This window comes from Uloborus diversus, chromosome 10 (genome assembly GCF_026930045.1).
Source record: "Uloborus diversus isolate 005 chromosome 10, Udiv.v.3.1, whole genome shotgun sequence".
Classification (NCBI taxonomy): Eukaryota; Metazoa; Arthropoda; class Arachnida; order Araneae; family Uloboridae; genus Uloborus; species Uloborus diversus.
Window position 1 is genome coordinate 77,512,455 of NC_072740.1, and position 17,165 is coordinate 77,529,619.

Genomic DNA, 17,165 nt, shown 5'->3' on the forward strand with positions numbered 1-17,165 from the left:
GTTATTTAGAACATTTGCAATATCCCTATCGTTTTGGATTAAATTTCCATACTCATCAACCAAAGGCCCAATTTGACTGTTTCGAGCTTTCCCAGAATTAGCGTAAGCAAAAAACCTCTTAGGATTCCCATCAATGTCATCTGCCAGCCTTTGCTCCAATTCCCTTTTCTGAATCCGTACCAAATACTTAAAATTTCGCCTTGCCTTACTATACTGGAGTCTCTCTGCACTCTGACCAGTTTCTTTAAACTTACGAAAAGTGGCTTGCTTATAATTAAGAGCTTCTTTAGTCTCCCTGGAGAACCACATGGGCCAAATTTTGGTACTAACACCTTTTCTCCTAAATGGAACATAGTCCCCAACGGTTTTAGCAAGTTTATCCTTAAATTCCGTCCATTGCTGATCTACGTCGCTATTTTCCAACCCTGACGAAAAAACCTCTTTCAAGCTCTGCCTAAGCGCAACAAAATCGGTGTTTCTGAAATTGGGCACAAACCTAAAATTATCATCTTTGCACACTTCAAATTTAACCCGGAACCTAATGCTGTTATGATCACTATCTCCAATATGCTCCCCTACACTCAACCCCTGAACAAAACTACCTATGTCACAAAAAACTAGATCCAAAATTGCCTCCTCTCGAGTTCCCTGAGTTACAACTTGATCTAAGAAACAGTCACCAATTACTTTTAAAAATTCCTCTTCTTTGCCATTACCAGAATAAAAATTATTCCAATCAATACCCGGAAAATTGAAATCCCCCATTATGATAACGGATCCCTTACTGGACATGTCACTAATAATACGGTACATCTGTTCATCTTGTCCCTGGTTTGAATTAGGTGGCCTATAAATGTTTCCAAACCGTAGCTTTTTGCCCTTACTGCTCATCAACTCCAGCCAAACCATATCAATATCAGTAGGCTTATCATTTATGACCAATTCATTGCAAATAAAATTGTCTCTAACATAAAATAAAACCCCACCACCTCTTTTACCTACTCTATCCTGTCTGAACAAATTATACCCAGCAATATGTAATAACTCTGCATCAGATTCGGTAGCCCATGTCTCTGTAATTCCAATAACATCCAACTTCTCATCCATAACTATGCTTTTCAATTCATCCATCTTGTTCCTAATACTGCGAGCATTGGTATAGAAAACTTTAAGCATGCCTAAGTTGCTTTTATTTAACACCCTGAAATTTCCTAAATTACAATTGTTAACATTACTACTCTTGTTCATCACTTTATTTCCATTTCTAGCAATACCCAAAAAAATTTCATTCTCTCGATACCTGATGCTTGAACCATGCCCCCCATTCCAACTTAGTTTTTTGACTCCGAAGCCCTCAAAATTAATCCACTAACCATTTTGACCCCTGTAGAGCTCAGATGCAGGCCATCCCTAGCAATCCAATCCCGTTTACAATGACTCCATACATCAATGAACCTGATACTGCGCTTTTCGCAAATTGACTTCAGTAGCAAGTTCATACACCTCGCACGTTGATTTAGCCAGCTCCTATGCACTCCATACCTGGGAAGCAAACCAACCACTTGGACATTCGTCGAAAAGCTGGTTGCTTTATCCAACAGGGATTCCCATTCCCTAGAAAACTCCTCATTTTTACTGTGGCCTACATCATTTGTTCCCACCCACAAAGTAACCATGTCCTCCTTATTCAATACTCCCTTCTTTTCAGCAACCATATTAACGTCTTTTACCCGAGCCCCTGGTAAACAACACCTAGCCACCTTACGCTTTACTCTCCCAACTGTCCCACTCTGAACTCTCCCAACTGTCTACCCACCTCCCTTACCATAGAGTCCCCCAAAATTACACCCTTAGTTTCCCAATCTAACTCCTCATTTGAAACTTCCCCCTGAATCTCTGGAACATTTATACCCTCTACAACTGGCTTACACCCTAATGCTAACTGGGCTTCCAAAACTAGCATCTTAAGTCTTAAGTCTGAGAGTTCAGCACATTTAGTGCAAATATAATCCTCCTCAAAAACAGACTCATTTTCCCCAGACTCTGGGGATAAAACAACAGGAAGTATTGTAGTAGTAAACAGTAGCTGGAACCTCAAAAACAGTGACTTCCCATTAAAACGAACCTCAAGAGGTTGCATATTTTTCACGCCGTTACGATAGTTTCGTTGAAAAGGAATTGTTAAGTAATATAACAGAAATTAAATCCGGACTGAAAGTTTATTTCCTTGAAACGACTATTTCGTTGTATTAGCATTCGCTGTAGCGGGATTTCAATGTATAGTGTTTAATCATCCTCATATCCTTTTGTCTACATTTTTTTCCCATATTAAATATAAAATGTATTATGTTGAAGTAAATTTGCTTGCATCTTATAAATATTTAGTTATCAATGAAAAAGATTAAATGTCTTCCTTTTTTTTTAAATTCAGAATTACAAACGTGTGGCTGAAGTGTGGATGGATGAGTATAAAGAGTACTTATACATGAGACGACCGCACTACAGGGACCTTGAAGTTGGCAATCTCACTGAACAGAAATCGTTGAGGCAAAAGTTAGGGTGCAAGCCTTTTAGGTGGTTTATAGAAAACATCGCTTTTGATTTACCCAAAAAGTATCCTCCTATAGAACCACCTGACTACGCTAAAGGGGAGGTAAGGCAAATTAAATCGATTACGTGGATTTTTAAGTAATTTTTGTTTTCCAAACAGCTTGTTAAAAATTGTTGGTTAATAATGAATTGCATGTGGGCGCAAGTTAATGTATTTACTTTCAGGAAAATAACGACATTGCATGTTTCATATTCATAAGTATATAGGAGGAATGTCTATAAAGTAACCAGACAGGAAGTTTCCGTTGAAAACAACGGAAGTGAGATAGTAGCCAGTGGATCTTCGACGAGTATCTTGGACGTGTCTGAATCTGCGCAACTGACACTAGTGCGCTCGAATGCCCAGAGGTTGAACAGTCCTGGTTAATTTGCGTTTGTATTTTATCTCGCTTAAAAGATTAAATTCAAAAATAGAATAACGTGTAAATTGATGGCACAGACGTTCAATTAAGTACAGGAATGAAAGCTGAAACTGCGAACACTGATACAGACACTAGAATATTTTGCGAATCTCAATAAGAAAGAAAGCAATCAGTGCTTTCAGTGAAACAAACGGGATGAAAGAAAACAATCCGCGCATTCTGTGAAGGAATACAAAAGATAGCACTCAGCAGACTAAGTTAAGCGGTTTGTGGTTGAAAAAAAGTGAGCGGGAATAAATTGCAACTCCCTTTTTACCTACGGAAAATAATTTTGAGGCACGTCACTAATGACCTTTACGCCCCCCTCATGTTGTTTAGCCCTACGCCCCTACGTATATTTCACCCCTCGTTTTAAAAATCTCGGGCCCCCTTCAGGTTCGGGCCCGGGCAGACAGATGTCACTTCTCAACCCCTATGCACGCCCCTGTAGGGAGTACATTGAAGGTGACAAATGATAGATTCTTTATGTATTAAAAATTAAATTCCTTTTCTTCAAACAGTCTCGTTGCTTTATAGATAGACCTCCTATATTCGTCATTGTATACAAACAGAGGTTTAAAGCAAGAAACTTCTTTTCCACGCGAGTACAGAGGTTTAGTCTAATTTCAAAACACGTTCATAAAATGGTCAATACTGAAATTCCGTAATACAAAAAAAAAAAAAAAAAAAAACTCGCATTCAGCGCAAAATAATAATTTACCGCAGAAGTACATTCACAAGATATTCGATATCGTTCTTTATGCTATTGTTAGACGTTATATACTTTTTCTGGACTAAAAGCAATTCATCAAAAAAAAAAAAAAGCAATTTGTGATAAGCGTGAAACACTGCTTCTGAAATGTTAATGGTTTTTAAACAGGTAAATCTACTTTGACAACCTTGTTCTCAAACACTTGCGTCCCACAACATTTTGCGAAGAAAAAAAAAAAACTTTTTAATAAGTAGAGGGTCACACTTTAAGAGAACAGTCTAGCATGAACAGTTAGAGATGGCGGAAGACCTGGAAGCAGAAACGGACACCCTAATATTTGATGAGTAGAATGTGCGAGATCGTGTTAGCCGTATAACCTCAACTGCTTGCGATATCTCTCTGGTCCTACCGATTTTAAAATGAAATGGTCTATTCCCGCTTTCAGTGTATCCGAGATATCTCCATGGTCATGATATAATTCTGTAAAAACGATTCAGAAAGGTTCCTGAAAAATAATAGGAAGCTGATGTGTCCAATTTCTGCCAGTAACATGTCTCGCAAAAACCAGGATCGTTTTCCGGTAAAATTTAGTAACCGTCCTGAAGCTGACCTGAAAATCCAGAAATCTTCCCGTTTACAGCTAGTCGTGTCTCTGGAAGCATCTCATTTGATTTTAATCCTTTCAAAGATACGTAATCTAAAGACTTCTTTGATTCCAAGGGGCATTCAGTCTGGAGCCCCTTGAAAAGGACAGGCTGACTTATCCGACATTTTGGTTCCAAGCCAAAATTGGATCCAACCTCGTCTCATTTATAAGTACGTTATAATATTCGCTGGTTGCTATGTCGTAAAAAAAATTGATAAGTCATAAGATAAAATGTCACTTAAGGTGAATCTAGAAAGATGACTTAGTTCACAAATTCAACAAAAATGTATTGGGAAATGTTTACTGTAATAAACCTCATTTTCACACCTTAATTGTTTTTAATTTGTATTAATTAAACCGCCTTCATCTGCAAAATAAAATAATCAAACATCAATCAGGAAAAACATCTAAAGCTTGGACACCAGTTTTCTGCAATGAGGTTTTTGTCCAAATGCTTTTTTTTTTTTGTCCGACAATTTTATACCCAAAATGTAGGATAAGTCACTCTCCTTGTATATGAGCCTTATAGCCCGGTCTAAGGCTCCTATATAAGGGGAGCTGACTTATCCGACATTTTGGTTCCAAAATTATCGGGCGAAAAAAATAAACATTTGTACAAAAGCCTCATTGCAGAAAACTGGTGTCCAAACTTTAGGTGTGTTGCCCGATTGATGTTTGATTATTTTATTCTGTGGATGAATACAATTTAATTAATACAAATTAAAAACAAATAAGGTATGAAAATGAGGTTTATTACCGTAAACATTTCCCGATACATTTTAGCTGAATTTGTAAACGAAGTTATCTTTCAAAATTTACCTAAAGTGACATTTTACTCAACTTATCATCAATTATTTTACGACTTAGCAACCAGCGAATATTATGACGTATTTATAAATACTAGAAACGAGGTTGGATCCAATTCTGTCTTGGAACCAAAATGTCGGATAAGTCAGCCTGTCTTTTTCAAGGGGCTCTAGCCCGGTCAAAATAGACATTCGAGTGCGGAAAAATTCCCATAAAGCTGAAAATTGGTACAGATCTTAAGAACATCATTATAAGTGAAATGTCAAAAGTCCTCATTGATCCGAGTGGAGCTAAAAATTTTATGCAAGGTCAAAGGTCAAAATTGAAATTTTTTTAAAAAAAAAATTGAAAACATTCGTACAGTGCTGAAAATTGGTACAGACTTTAAATGCATCATTGTGAATGAGATATGAAACATTCCCATCGATTCCACTTGAACTAAAAATTTTATGGAAGGTCAAAGGTCAAAATAAACAAAAAAAACTTAAAAAATCGGAAAAATTCACATAGTGCTGAAAATTGGCAGAGACACAAAATACACAATTATAAATGAAATATAAAAAATCCCCATCGATCCCACTTAATATAAACATTTTATGCACGGTCAAAGGTCAAAAAATGTTTTTTTTTTAATTTTGCAATTATTTCAAAAACATAACTGGTATTATAAAAAGCGCATATTAATTTGTAAATTATACAATATGTTGAAAAGACGTTTTTATATGAAGTTCAACTCTTTCTGGTTCAAATTAGGTGAAAATGGTGAAACAAGTACAAAATTATCCCTCATTTAACGGATATAAGATGCCTCTCAGTACCTATTATCCCTAATCAGATTCTTCAGGTGCAGCAGCAACAATTTCTCTAGCCTTTGCATACAAAGATTGATCAAAAGTAACAAGTAATGCTTTGTATTCTCCAAAGCACAAAGTAAAGTAGTGTATATACTATTGTAGTTATTTGCAGGTTGGTGAATAAATGGTAAGAACAAAATTCTAGACATTGAAAAATCCATATTATTCTTTGTTAAACCTTCAATATAACCGTTCCAACCTGATAGCGATAAATTATTCCATTTCCCATACAACCATAACAAATCTATTTTCCGGAGTAAGAAAGAAGTTGTATCACTTTCATAAGCAAAATTCTGAGCAGTTATTTTACTATATCCTACTACACCATTATTGTGGTACTCTTGTGTTGGCACATGAGCTTTTTCTGCAAAATCTTTCGCTGAAATAATTTGTTTCATTCGCGATAAAGGATCTTCTGCTACAGCTGAACCAGGGGCGTAGCTAAGGGGGGGGGTTTTGGGGACAAAACCCCCCTGAAATGTTTGTCCCCCAAAAAAAGGAGAGAGAGAGAGAGAGAAAGAAAGAAAAGAGAGGAGAAAAAAGAGAAGAGAAAAGAAAAAGAAAAGAAAAAAAATCAAAAATCAGTGGTCAAAAATTTATTTCGCTCCCCCCCCCCCCCCAGTGCCATTGAAAATCAGCTCAATGAGTGACCCTCAAGCGTAAAGACGCCTCACTCCTCACTATGCTGCAACATTTTTTTGATAATTGAGTGAAATTTCATACTTCGCTTTAGAAATGAGATTGATTTGTTAAATCTACGTATATGTAACCTTTTTTTTTTGTCATAGATTCTGAAAATTGTTAAGTATGTTTAATTTTATGAGCGGCGCAGTGGGAATATTACATAGAGTTGAATCTGTATGTTTCGAATTTCACAGGAAGGAAAACAATCGAGATAAAGAGGTTTTAACACGGGGGCTTTAAGAAACTTTATAGAAATTTGGAATATGATGGTGAAAATTTGAAATCGATACTATAGACAACATGGGCTCTTGATCAAAATTCCTCTGTATTAGTTTTGTTAGGTCTTTATTCTATTATTACATTATTAAGTGCTTTATTGCCAGTTTAAGGAAACATTTTGACAGTAAAAGAAACTTTGAGCATATCTTTTTGAAGAAAACGTCTTTTATTGCTTTTTGGCACCTGATTTTTTCTTTTTCTTGTTTTTTGATTAATTATTTATCCTCTTGAGGTTAGCAATTGCTGCAAATCTAACCTGGCCAATATTCTAGGATTTTCGTTTTTTCTTTACTTGAAAAAATCTTCAACTTTCTTTTCCCTCCTATCATCTTGGTTTTCTTTAAGGAATCATAATTTTAAGAAAGAGAGCGATCACAGAACAGTACTAAACCAGATAACAGAGCAAAATGGCTTTTAACTTGAATGACCTTTAACCATGAACTTGAAATACTCATCCATAATGCAACTAATACTCAATTTGTGAATTTCACCCCTTTACTCTTCTTCCAAGAAAGTGCTCGAAACGACTGTCCTTCAGTTAATCTTCCTAGAAAACCTATTTGTGGAACGCATTTCTCCTTTTTTTGCCCCCTCAGCCCTTTCTGTTTCGAGTTGAAGAAAATGCTTTTGCTTGCTGATTTGAAGATCATTGGGATTCGAATCCAAAAATGATAGCATAGCCGGAATTCGAGACATAAGGTTTTTGTTGGCGTTGTGCTATCATAGTCAAAACGGCCTTTGCTAACCAGAAAATCCACCGCAATCACATCGATTTGTCGAAAATGTCAGCCAGTATTTTCTTTTATATCTTCTTCGTATTCTTTTAAAAACGTGCAGTCTGAACTATTTAGAATAGTATATTCTAAGTGAACGTTGTTGTATAATGAAGCGAGCAAAACCGATAACAAGCTTTTTAACCCCCCCCCCCCCCAAAATGTAAATGACGAATATGGTTGCTCTAAAAAGAGAAAGATAACGTCCTCTGAAGAAAACGAAGTACAGTCTGCTGAAGCAGCATTAATTCCATCGAACCCTTCTGAAGGAAATTTTATTTTAATTAAAAAGAAAAACTGCATAGCATTACATGAATAAAATGTTTAAAAACGAAATGAATCTAGACTGTTCTGCACTATTTCTGTTAGTTTGGTTCGCATTAAAAAGTAGAAAATAAACAAGACTTCTGTTTCACTCGAAAATTGTTGTTGCTCTCTCAAATAGATATTTATGTAAATTCTAAAGCAGGTAATAAAATTAAGAATAAAAACTTGAAAGGAGAACAGATGGTATGCAGCTTTGTGCAAATAACTTTCTACCGCCTATATTTCTTCCCTCTTTTTTAATTCAAATTTTATTAACTGCTTTAGAACTAGCATAAATGTAAATACATATAAAAAGCAACATATAAATATAACGATATGAAAAGTCATTTCATTTTTTGCAGGTTATAATCAAGAAGTCTTTTTTTATTTTATTTCATGCTTTTAGTGCGAACCAAGTTAGTAAAAATAGTCTGACCACCGATGAGATTGAAAGTCAAGCATCCAGTTCACAGGCGGAAATGGATCCATCTATTAGCTTTCAGGGATGCCAGCTTTTGTAGATGTGTGTTAACCTCTAAATTGAGCAGTCACACTGAAATGAACGGAACACGCTCATCAGATATTTGATTTTCCCCCTGATTTGGATAGACTGGTTTTGACTAGACCTGTTGCTAGAAAGTTTCACTTTAAATTAAATGGAGGAAAAGGAAAAAAAATTAAATTTTCCAAAACATTACAAAAAATAAATAAATAAAAAAAATTCTTTGATTTTGTTTTGTTTGACACAAGTATCGTACTTGGGGCACCCCATTCCAAAGTATGTAAAAGTTCACACACACACACACACACACACACACACACACACACACACACACATATATATATATATATATATATATAAAATAAAAGAAGTAACCCCCCCCCCCGAAAGTCGGGTCTAGCTACGCCTCTGAGCTGAACTTCTAGGAGTAATAGTTTGGATTATGCCCATTATGTGTAGAGTGTTATGGCCATTTAAAGTGTGTACGTTAATACAAGCATTGTCTGCTGCGTATTGAATAAATGTCCCGGTTTCTGGTGGTAAAATATGTGGCTGATGGTTAAAAACTGTAGCCGCTTCATACGCCATAGTATCATTATACGAAGCACTTAAACCAAAAGACGAGAAAATTTGTATCAAACGTTTAGATCCAAATCGTCGATGAAAAAAAACTGAGAGACCCAATTGTAATCTCGAGATGAAAGATCTAGGACGAACAGCAGCCATAATACAGTGGCTGACACTAGTACATATTAATTTCAAATGTTCCAATTTAGATCGTTTTCTTTTTAAGATAATTTGCTCCAAAAAATAAGTCAATGACTCCGGAATGTCACTATTAATATTTTCAAACATTTGACATGGCGGGAGATAATTGTTAGTGTCGCACACGACAGATTGAATATCTTCTTGAATAATTTCTGCCGCAGTCTTTAGTACCCTAAATCTTTCCTCTTTTGCTGTTTTTTTTTAAATTTTCGTACCAAGCTTTGTTCAGTATAGTATCGTGCTGAATGTAAACAAATCATTGCTAAACTTTCACGTTTCTCGGTTATAATCATTCTATTGCCATACCTTTACTTTAATCTGTTTTTGATTGTTTTATCATCTGGGATTTCAGTTTTACAAATATTTTTTAATTCTAACAGTGAAAACTGACAATCATTATTTTCAATATAATCAAATATTTCTGTCATCACCATAGTAACAGCGGGATTTTTAGGACGACCTGCTTTAAGACCTACAGAACGCTTTGGAAATGAAGTGTAGCAATTAGAATGGTACTCCGCTTCAGCAGCAACTAAATCGTATTCATATTGTATGCGTGCAATAACAATTTTTGCTACGTCATCTGAACGATTATGTGCAATCTTTAGAATATTATCTTTAAAGGAAAGAGTAGCAACTTGACAAATTCTACGCCGTATATTCTGCTGTTTTTTCTCTTCAGTCTCTTCATTTGCTTCATCACCACAAAATAAGCAACAGTTTTTAAAACAAAATGTTGTCTCACCTGATAGGACTCTAGTACAAGGTGGACTACTCAGAGATGTACTGGTCTCTGTCTCTTGTTGTCTTTTAGCTACCGCAATGCCCACTTTCGGTTGTACATTTTGCGTCACTACATGAACTGATCCACCGACTCTTTGTCTTTCAAGTATTCAACAAACCCATCGTTCCTTGCACTACTTGAATCAATTAAAGATTTTAGTCCGCGTTCAACAGTAGCAATTTCACCGTCAGTCAAAGATTTATTGCAAATGAAGCAATCTTGCGGCATCTTTGAAGAATTATTTTTTAAGGGTACGTATTCATATCAAAAATAGTATCAATAAACCCGACTTTTCACAACAAAGAATCACTCCCTGTTAATAGGAGCACTTGTGGGACTGACTTTGCTCATACAAAGGAATCTAAGCGCATCCACTCTCCCCTGAATGTAATTTGATCTTTTCAATTTGAAGGGGGGGGGGTGTGAATCGTAAGAGGGGATAGGCATAGCGGTCAAGTGTAGTTTCTCGAGATCACTCGAAAGAAAGAAAAGGAGCTTCAGTACTATTTCCAAGTTTCAAAAACTGCGATACCTTATGAATGTTATCATTTATTGGGGGGGGGCACAAATATTGGGCTTTTTTAACACCTAGGGCGGATCCAGCTTCTGGTTTTGGAAGTACTCGTTATCAGAAAGGGATCAAAGTAATTTTAGGGCACAAATAGGGGGTTTAAGGTCAACGAAATATGTCATCAAAATGCAGCTTTAATTTTGTCGCTTACGGCGGGGGGGGGGAGGGCTGGGGGATAAGACCACCAAGGCACAGCCTCAAAATCTCCGCTTGTATGTACATAAATGCATAGTTTTCAAACTTTGTATCCTCTATTTTAAGACACTTACCGTTTAAGAGATATTTGTGAAAAATTGATTTTCTGAGCTTCGACCTTGAATAAAGCGTTTAGCTCCACTGGGATTCGTTGGGAACGTTTGAAATTTCGTTTATAATGATGTCTGTAATTATTTCTATGGTAATTTCATAGTCAAAGTGCAATATTTGGACAAAAATTGGAATTTTAGGGTGAATTTTTAGAAATTTGAGTTCCTGAACTGCAGTTTTAGACTTTATTTTATCGCTTTAGGGAGAGGGGGTATGATCCTTTGACCCATCCACTGAATCAACTCCCGTTTGTGCATAATTATCTATTAATTATTTATTAATTATCTATTAATTTTCAATCTTTGTATCCCCTACTTTTACAATAACACTTACCGTTTAAGAGATAGTTGCGAAAAATCGATTTTTGACCTTTGACCTTGAATAAAATTTTTAGCTCCACCGGGATCGATGGGGACTTCTGACACTTCACTTTAGTGTTGTCCTTAACTATATTTGTGTTAATTTCATAGTCAAAGTACCAAATAGGGGTACAAATAAGGGGTGTAATGGAATTTTTTTTTAATATGTCTCCAATGCCATTTTAACCTATATTTAGTAGCTTTAGGGTGGAAGGTATGACCCCCATGACCCATCCTCGGAATCCCCACTTGTTTATACACAATTGCATACCTTTCAAACTTTCTAACCTCCATTTGTTCGCTAACAATTATCGTTTAAGAGACATATATGAAAAATTGATTTTTTGACCTTTGACCTTGAATAAAATTTTTAGCTCCACTCGGATCGATGAGGACTTTTGACATTTCATGTATAATGATGTTCTTAAGGTATGTACCAATTTTCAGCTTTATGGGAATTTTTCCGAACTTTCGCTTTTTTTTGGTCTATTTTGACCGGGCTATTAATTCCGTCTAGACGAACTGCGAGTAAATTGAAACCGATATACCTTATAAATACTCTTAGTTAATATTTAAACTGGGAGCTAAAAATGTTTTTTTTACAACAGAAAGAAGTCTGCATTCGGTGCAACTTGTAGCAATTCAGGAACTTATTTGATAATGATACTTGATATTTCCAGGAAGTGGATAAAAACCATTGAAATCCCGAAATGTTTAACGGAAATACCTATTAACGTTTCAGAATTTGTTTACAGTTAACCATTGGCTCATATGTCACTTAAATATAGCTATTGAAAAGAAATATATATTTACGAACATTGCAATGAATAACTATACAATTTAACGCTTCAGCTACTCGCTGGATTTTTAACGCTTTACTTAGGGACACGAGTGACTGTGAGTTTAAGATGATTTTTCCTGAAAATGATTTTCAACCTAATTGTTTTCCCCTTTTATTTCAGCTTCGCAGCAGTAACTCCAACTTATGCATTGATACTAAGTTCAAGGGACAGAATCAAAAGTTTGGATTAGAAAAGTGCAATAAAGATGACCCTAAGAAACATGGGGAACAGGTGAGAGCTATTTTCCTTTAAAATGTTTCATGTACAGGTTCCATTAGAGAGAAGGAACTACAAAATTGTTTTCCTCTGAAATATAATAATGATGCAAATAAATAAAATAAAGTATTATTTCCCACATGGAAATCAAGTTGTTCAATTTAGCAGTCTACTTCGTGATATGTTTCTCTATAATTACATGGGTGTCTATAAGCCTGGAAATTTTTATTAAAAAATCTCACGTTTTTTGTTACCATGTCAATATTTTAAACTGTTTCTTAGTTGTGTATGTTTATATGAATTGCTCTTCTAATGAATTATTTGTCCACTTATGTATTTTCATTAAGTTTTACGAAAAGCAAACTAAAAATTTAAAGGAGTTTTAGAATTAAATAATTGATTTGGTTATATATTTTCACAATATGTTTCGTAAAAGACGATTTAACTCGACAAATTCTATACACTAAAAAGCGTGATGCTATAATTACTCACTTTTACAACGTTTTTCACGAAATCAAAGCTAACACTAATTTCAGGATACCCGTGAAAGGTATCTTAATTTTCATACATATTAAAACATGTTAGTGCTTTAAAAATTGTGGATTAACCACAGGAAAATTGAAAAATAATGTTTGGGTGAACCTAACATTTTCAAAACGTGCTTGCTTTAAACCTAATGATCACTAACTGAAGTTTTTCAGACCCTGTTTTCTAAAATTAACTTTTATAATGTTTTTTTTTAAACCATATTCAACATTAAGTAGTAAAAAATTGACAATGATTATTAACTTTTCTTTCAGCAATTTGTGTTATCTTGGCACAAAGACATCCGTCCGGTGAAGAGAAGTCTATGCTTCGACGTTTCAAGCTCAGAAAAACATGCTCCCGTTGTTCTGTGGAATTGTCATGGAATGCAAGGAAACCAAATGTGGAAATACGATGTGGTAGGGCGTTTTCTCTTTAGTAAATATTTCACAGTTAGTGATATTTTCGTTTTTTGAACTTCTTAAAATAGCAAAATCAGAATTGACCACAACAAAACTAAAAGAAAGCAGTTTTAGAAACAAGGGAACGCATTTTATCTGATAAAAGACTGATAAAATATGCAAATATAGCTTCTATGGCTATCAGGAAACAGCAGTTGCCGTCAAATTATTTTGGGAAGAGCAATGTTAAGGCAAGAACCTGAGATATCAAAACTTAAACCCTTTGAATACCATTGTTATCTTATGAGGCAGTTAGAAGCAATTAAAAATTTGGAGATAATCAGTACAAATAGTAGGTGAACCTCTCCTCTGTTTTGTAACAAGAGTTAGTACTAGTAGTCCTGGTAGGTGCTGCTATACAGCTTGATTTACAAAAACTTTTCAATAAAAGCATACTTTGGACAAGAGCTTGTAACGCGTTTTACTCAAAACTTGAAAATGTCCACTTACTTCTTTTTGCTTCTCAGTGCCTCATTTGGGATGGTCAATGATCTAGATCATCAGATGGTCAGTGTTAGCCATTGGTTTCCTCGTGGTAAACAGTTGTAGTTTTCTGTTTCGCATTCAAAATGCTAAATTATTCCATGAATCGGATCCTTTTTTTTTTTTTTTTTGGTACTTTTTTACTTTTTCTTTTTTAGTTTTCAATTATATACTCTTGTCTAAAATTTCGAATGATGTTATAAAATGTTTAAATGTGGCGATTCGCCTAAAACAACATTCAGAAAAAAAAAAATATTTCCTTATTTCTCGTTCCGTCAGTAAAAAAACGAAGCTGACTTTTTCAGTTGCTTATCTATGTCAAAGGCATTTGACTTAATCAAATGTTTTACAAAAGCGTAAGAAACTAGTAAATGACGATAAAATAGTGTTTCGTAAGTAAATTACTAATCATATTCACACGACTTGGACAAAATAATCGTTTCCCTAATGCTCAGTTTTTTTCAGTTAAAAATTAAATAGTTAAAAATTAAATACTACTCATATAATGGTTTTTCCATGTAATCTGTCAGATAAAGATGAATTAAAATATCAATAACCACGTTCACATTCTACTTTGAGCTTTTCGACCTCGCATAAAACCTGCTTTTCACCGGATACCTTTTATTTCCCGGGGAAATATGTAGATCTTTACTCATTATTATCCTGTCTTCTTCCTGAGTCCTTCCTAAGTTTTTGTTAAGTTTTTTCTAGAACGCATAACACGAATCGCGTTTCCTTACTTGCTGGAAAAACCCTCTTTTCCCATGTGAGCGGTTAATTTTTCAAACTTTTTTTTTCGGAGCAGGAGCAGAGACATGCAAGGTACAAAAGTCTCCACGTGTGCCTCAGATAACTTTACAATTAAAATAATTATCGGGGCGGATGCAAAGTTTAGGTTATGGTTTTATGGATTTTTATTTGTAAATCAATGAGATTTAACATGTGTTTTTTTTGCTAAGTGATTTTTTCTCCCAATCTCTTTTAAAATCTAATAATTTAACGAAACACTTTTTAGAAACCACTAATAAAACGATTTAAAATTATCTGTAGATATCTTGTATTAAAAAATATGTGAATTATTGGATTGATATTTAAAAAGCGTGAATTTTTCTTTTTTGAATTTCAAAGAAATGTGGCAGAAAAATTTTGATATATCATTGAAAAAGATTTATCGGTGTTTTGTTTCAGAGTTCAAACATTTTTCATTGTAATTTCATTGTTTCCTATTCATTAATAATTAGAATTTTTACTTATTATTTATTTTTTTTTTCAATTTGTTTACTTACTTTAGGAAAGCAGTCATTTAATACACCTTCTGACTGGAAGTTGCTTAGATTGTGACATAAAACGCCGGGAAATTTTTATGAACCCTTGTGAAAGAGACATAATTACTCAAAAATGGAAGTTCGAAGTGGTGAATATAACCGCATCCTTAAATTGGTAGATTTTAATACTTATTTTTGTAAATGAACTATTGGTGCTGTATTCAGTGGGTGTCATTCACTCTGTACAGTTGTGGTGAAACCTTTTGTTGAAAATGCTTCAAATACATGTGCAAGAGGTTGACTTCATATACGTATTTTATCATTTTTATCCAAAATTTATGTATTTAAAAACTTTGAATGCTTGTTTATGCATTAAAAGTTTTCTGAATTACAAACGTTTGAAAACAAGTGTAATTTTTTACGTTTATTATGTATTTTTAAATAAATATATTTGGGAAAGCGTTTTGCTTTTATTTTCGTAAACATTGTAAACATTTTTTTCACTCAAAACTCGGTCGTAATTTCCATTTCGCTTGCCCCCGAATGAATTGAATTTTGTTTAAATCCGACCACACGTGAACAAATGCCTAAGAACGTATAAACATCCGAAGTATCCATTTGGACGATCCCCGAGTTAATTACAACGAGTTTTCTCGTGACGTCTGTATGTACGTATGTGTGTATGTGTGTATCTATCTCGCATAACTCAAAAATGGTATGTCCTAGAAAGTTGAAGTTTGGTACGTAGACTCCTAGTGGGGTCTAGTTGTGCACCTTCTCTTTTGGTTGCATTCGGATGTTCCAAAGGGGGATCTTTTACACCTTTTTGGGGTAAAATCATTGTTAATTTTAATGCAAACTCAAGTGGTGTAATAATTTGGCAAACACTTGGCAATATGTCGCCAAGTTTTTGGTCGACAATTTTGGCGGTTTTTTTTTTAAACTTGGTTTCAGTTTATCCTTATTTAGAGAGTTAACCATTGAATCACATTAAAACTGACAATATTGGGAAAATTTATCTGTACAAAATGTTTTCTTTGCAACGCACTTGGGGTGAAAATATTTAGTGTTTCTTTGCTAATCCGAGGGATTTGATCATTAAATTGCAGTAAAAGGAAGTCATGTAATGAACACATCAACTCGTTTTAGTGTAACTTTTAGTTTTACTCTACTCGAAATAAAATAACGCTAAAATCCTACTAATAAAGTTTTTATATACAAACACTATTACATTATAGCATTTGCTTAAAGCTTAAAAAGTATTATTTTATATGAGACAGTACTGTGCATTTCACGTATCCATAACTAGCACGTAAGAGACGAGCTATTTCAAGATGAAGGACTCCGAGGCAACTAGAGGAAGTATCGAATATTATTCACAATACAACCGACAAGCGTAAATTCAAGGTGTTTTCAACTGCAGGAAATTTGTGCGCTGAAATGAGTTTCGAACTTAGTAAGAATTCAGTAGATGCATTATGTTTCGTACTATTATTGGTTTTTTATTATAACATTTGTTTCTTAATTTTATATTTATGCAAAATGAATTTCCCGAAGAAACGCACTTTTTCTGCGAAAAATAGTTAAATTTGGCTAGGAAAATGAATGTTTTAGATACTTTTTTGAGAAATTTCTAATATCAGTATTCCGCTATCACATTTAAAATAATACCGACCACCGGCATTCCATTTTGAGCCAATTGAGTTATTGCATCCAATAACAGACAAATTTTTGGAAGTTTTCAGATCACTTGTGTAGTAGAGTGGTTCGAAAATAAAGATTTTCTTTTTGTTTCGGAATGGCGTTACCTCTCAAAAGTTATAGTTTGTATCCTCAGTTAGAGGGAAAAAAATCTAAGTTGACATCTTCAGTTCGCGCATGAAGCTGAAAGTGAAAAAATATGTTAAAAATTGAAAACATAGATTTTTTTATTTTTTTCCTAATTTAAGATACCAAACAACAACTTTTGAGAGATGACGCGATTCCGAAACAAAAAAAAAAAAAAAAAAAA

At 34.4% G+C, this 17,165-nt stretch overlaps 1 protein-coding gene across 1 annotated transcript in view; it reads left to right on the plus strand.

Annotated features, from left to right (window-relative positions):
- The window catches only part of LOC129231401 (putative polypeptide N-acetylgalactosaminyltransferase 10), a 90,902-nt gene extending 75,344 nt beyond the window's left edge, over positions 1-15,558 (plus strand). Inside the window, exons 7-10 of the mRNA XM_054865707.1 lie at positions 2,432-2,653; positions 12,325-12,435; positions 13,221-13,364; positions 15,181-15,558. Coding sequence (XP_054721682.1) covers positions 2,432-2,653; positions 12,325-12,435; positions 13,221-13,364; positions 15,181-15,333 — 630 coding nt within the window. The 3' untranslated portion in view covers positions 15,334-15,558. The remainder of the gene's footprint in view (positions 1-2,431; positions 2,654-12,324; positions 12,436-13,220; positions 13,365-15,180) is intronic.
- Positions 15,559-17,165: the final 1,607 nt, after the last annotated feature.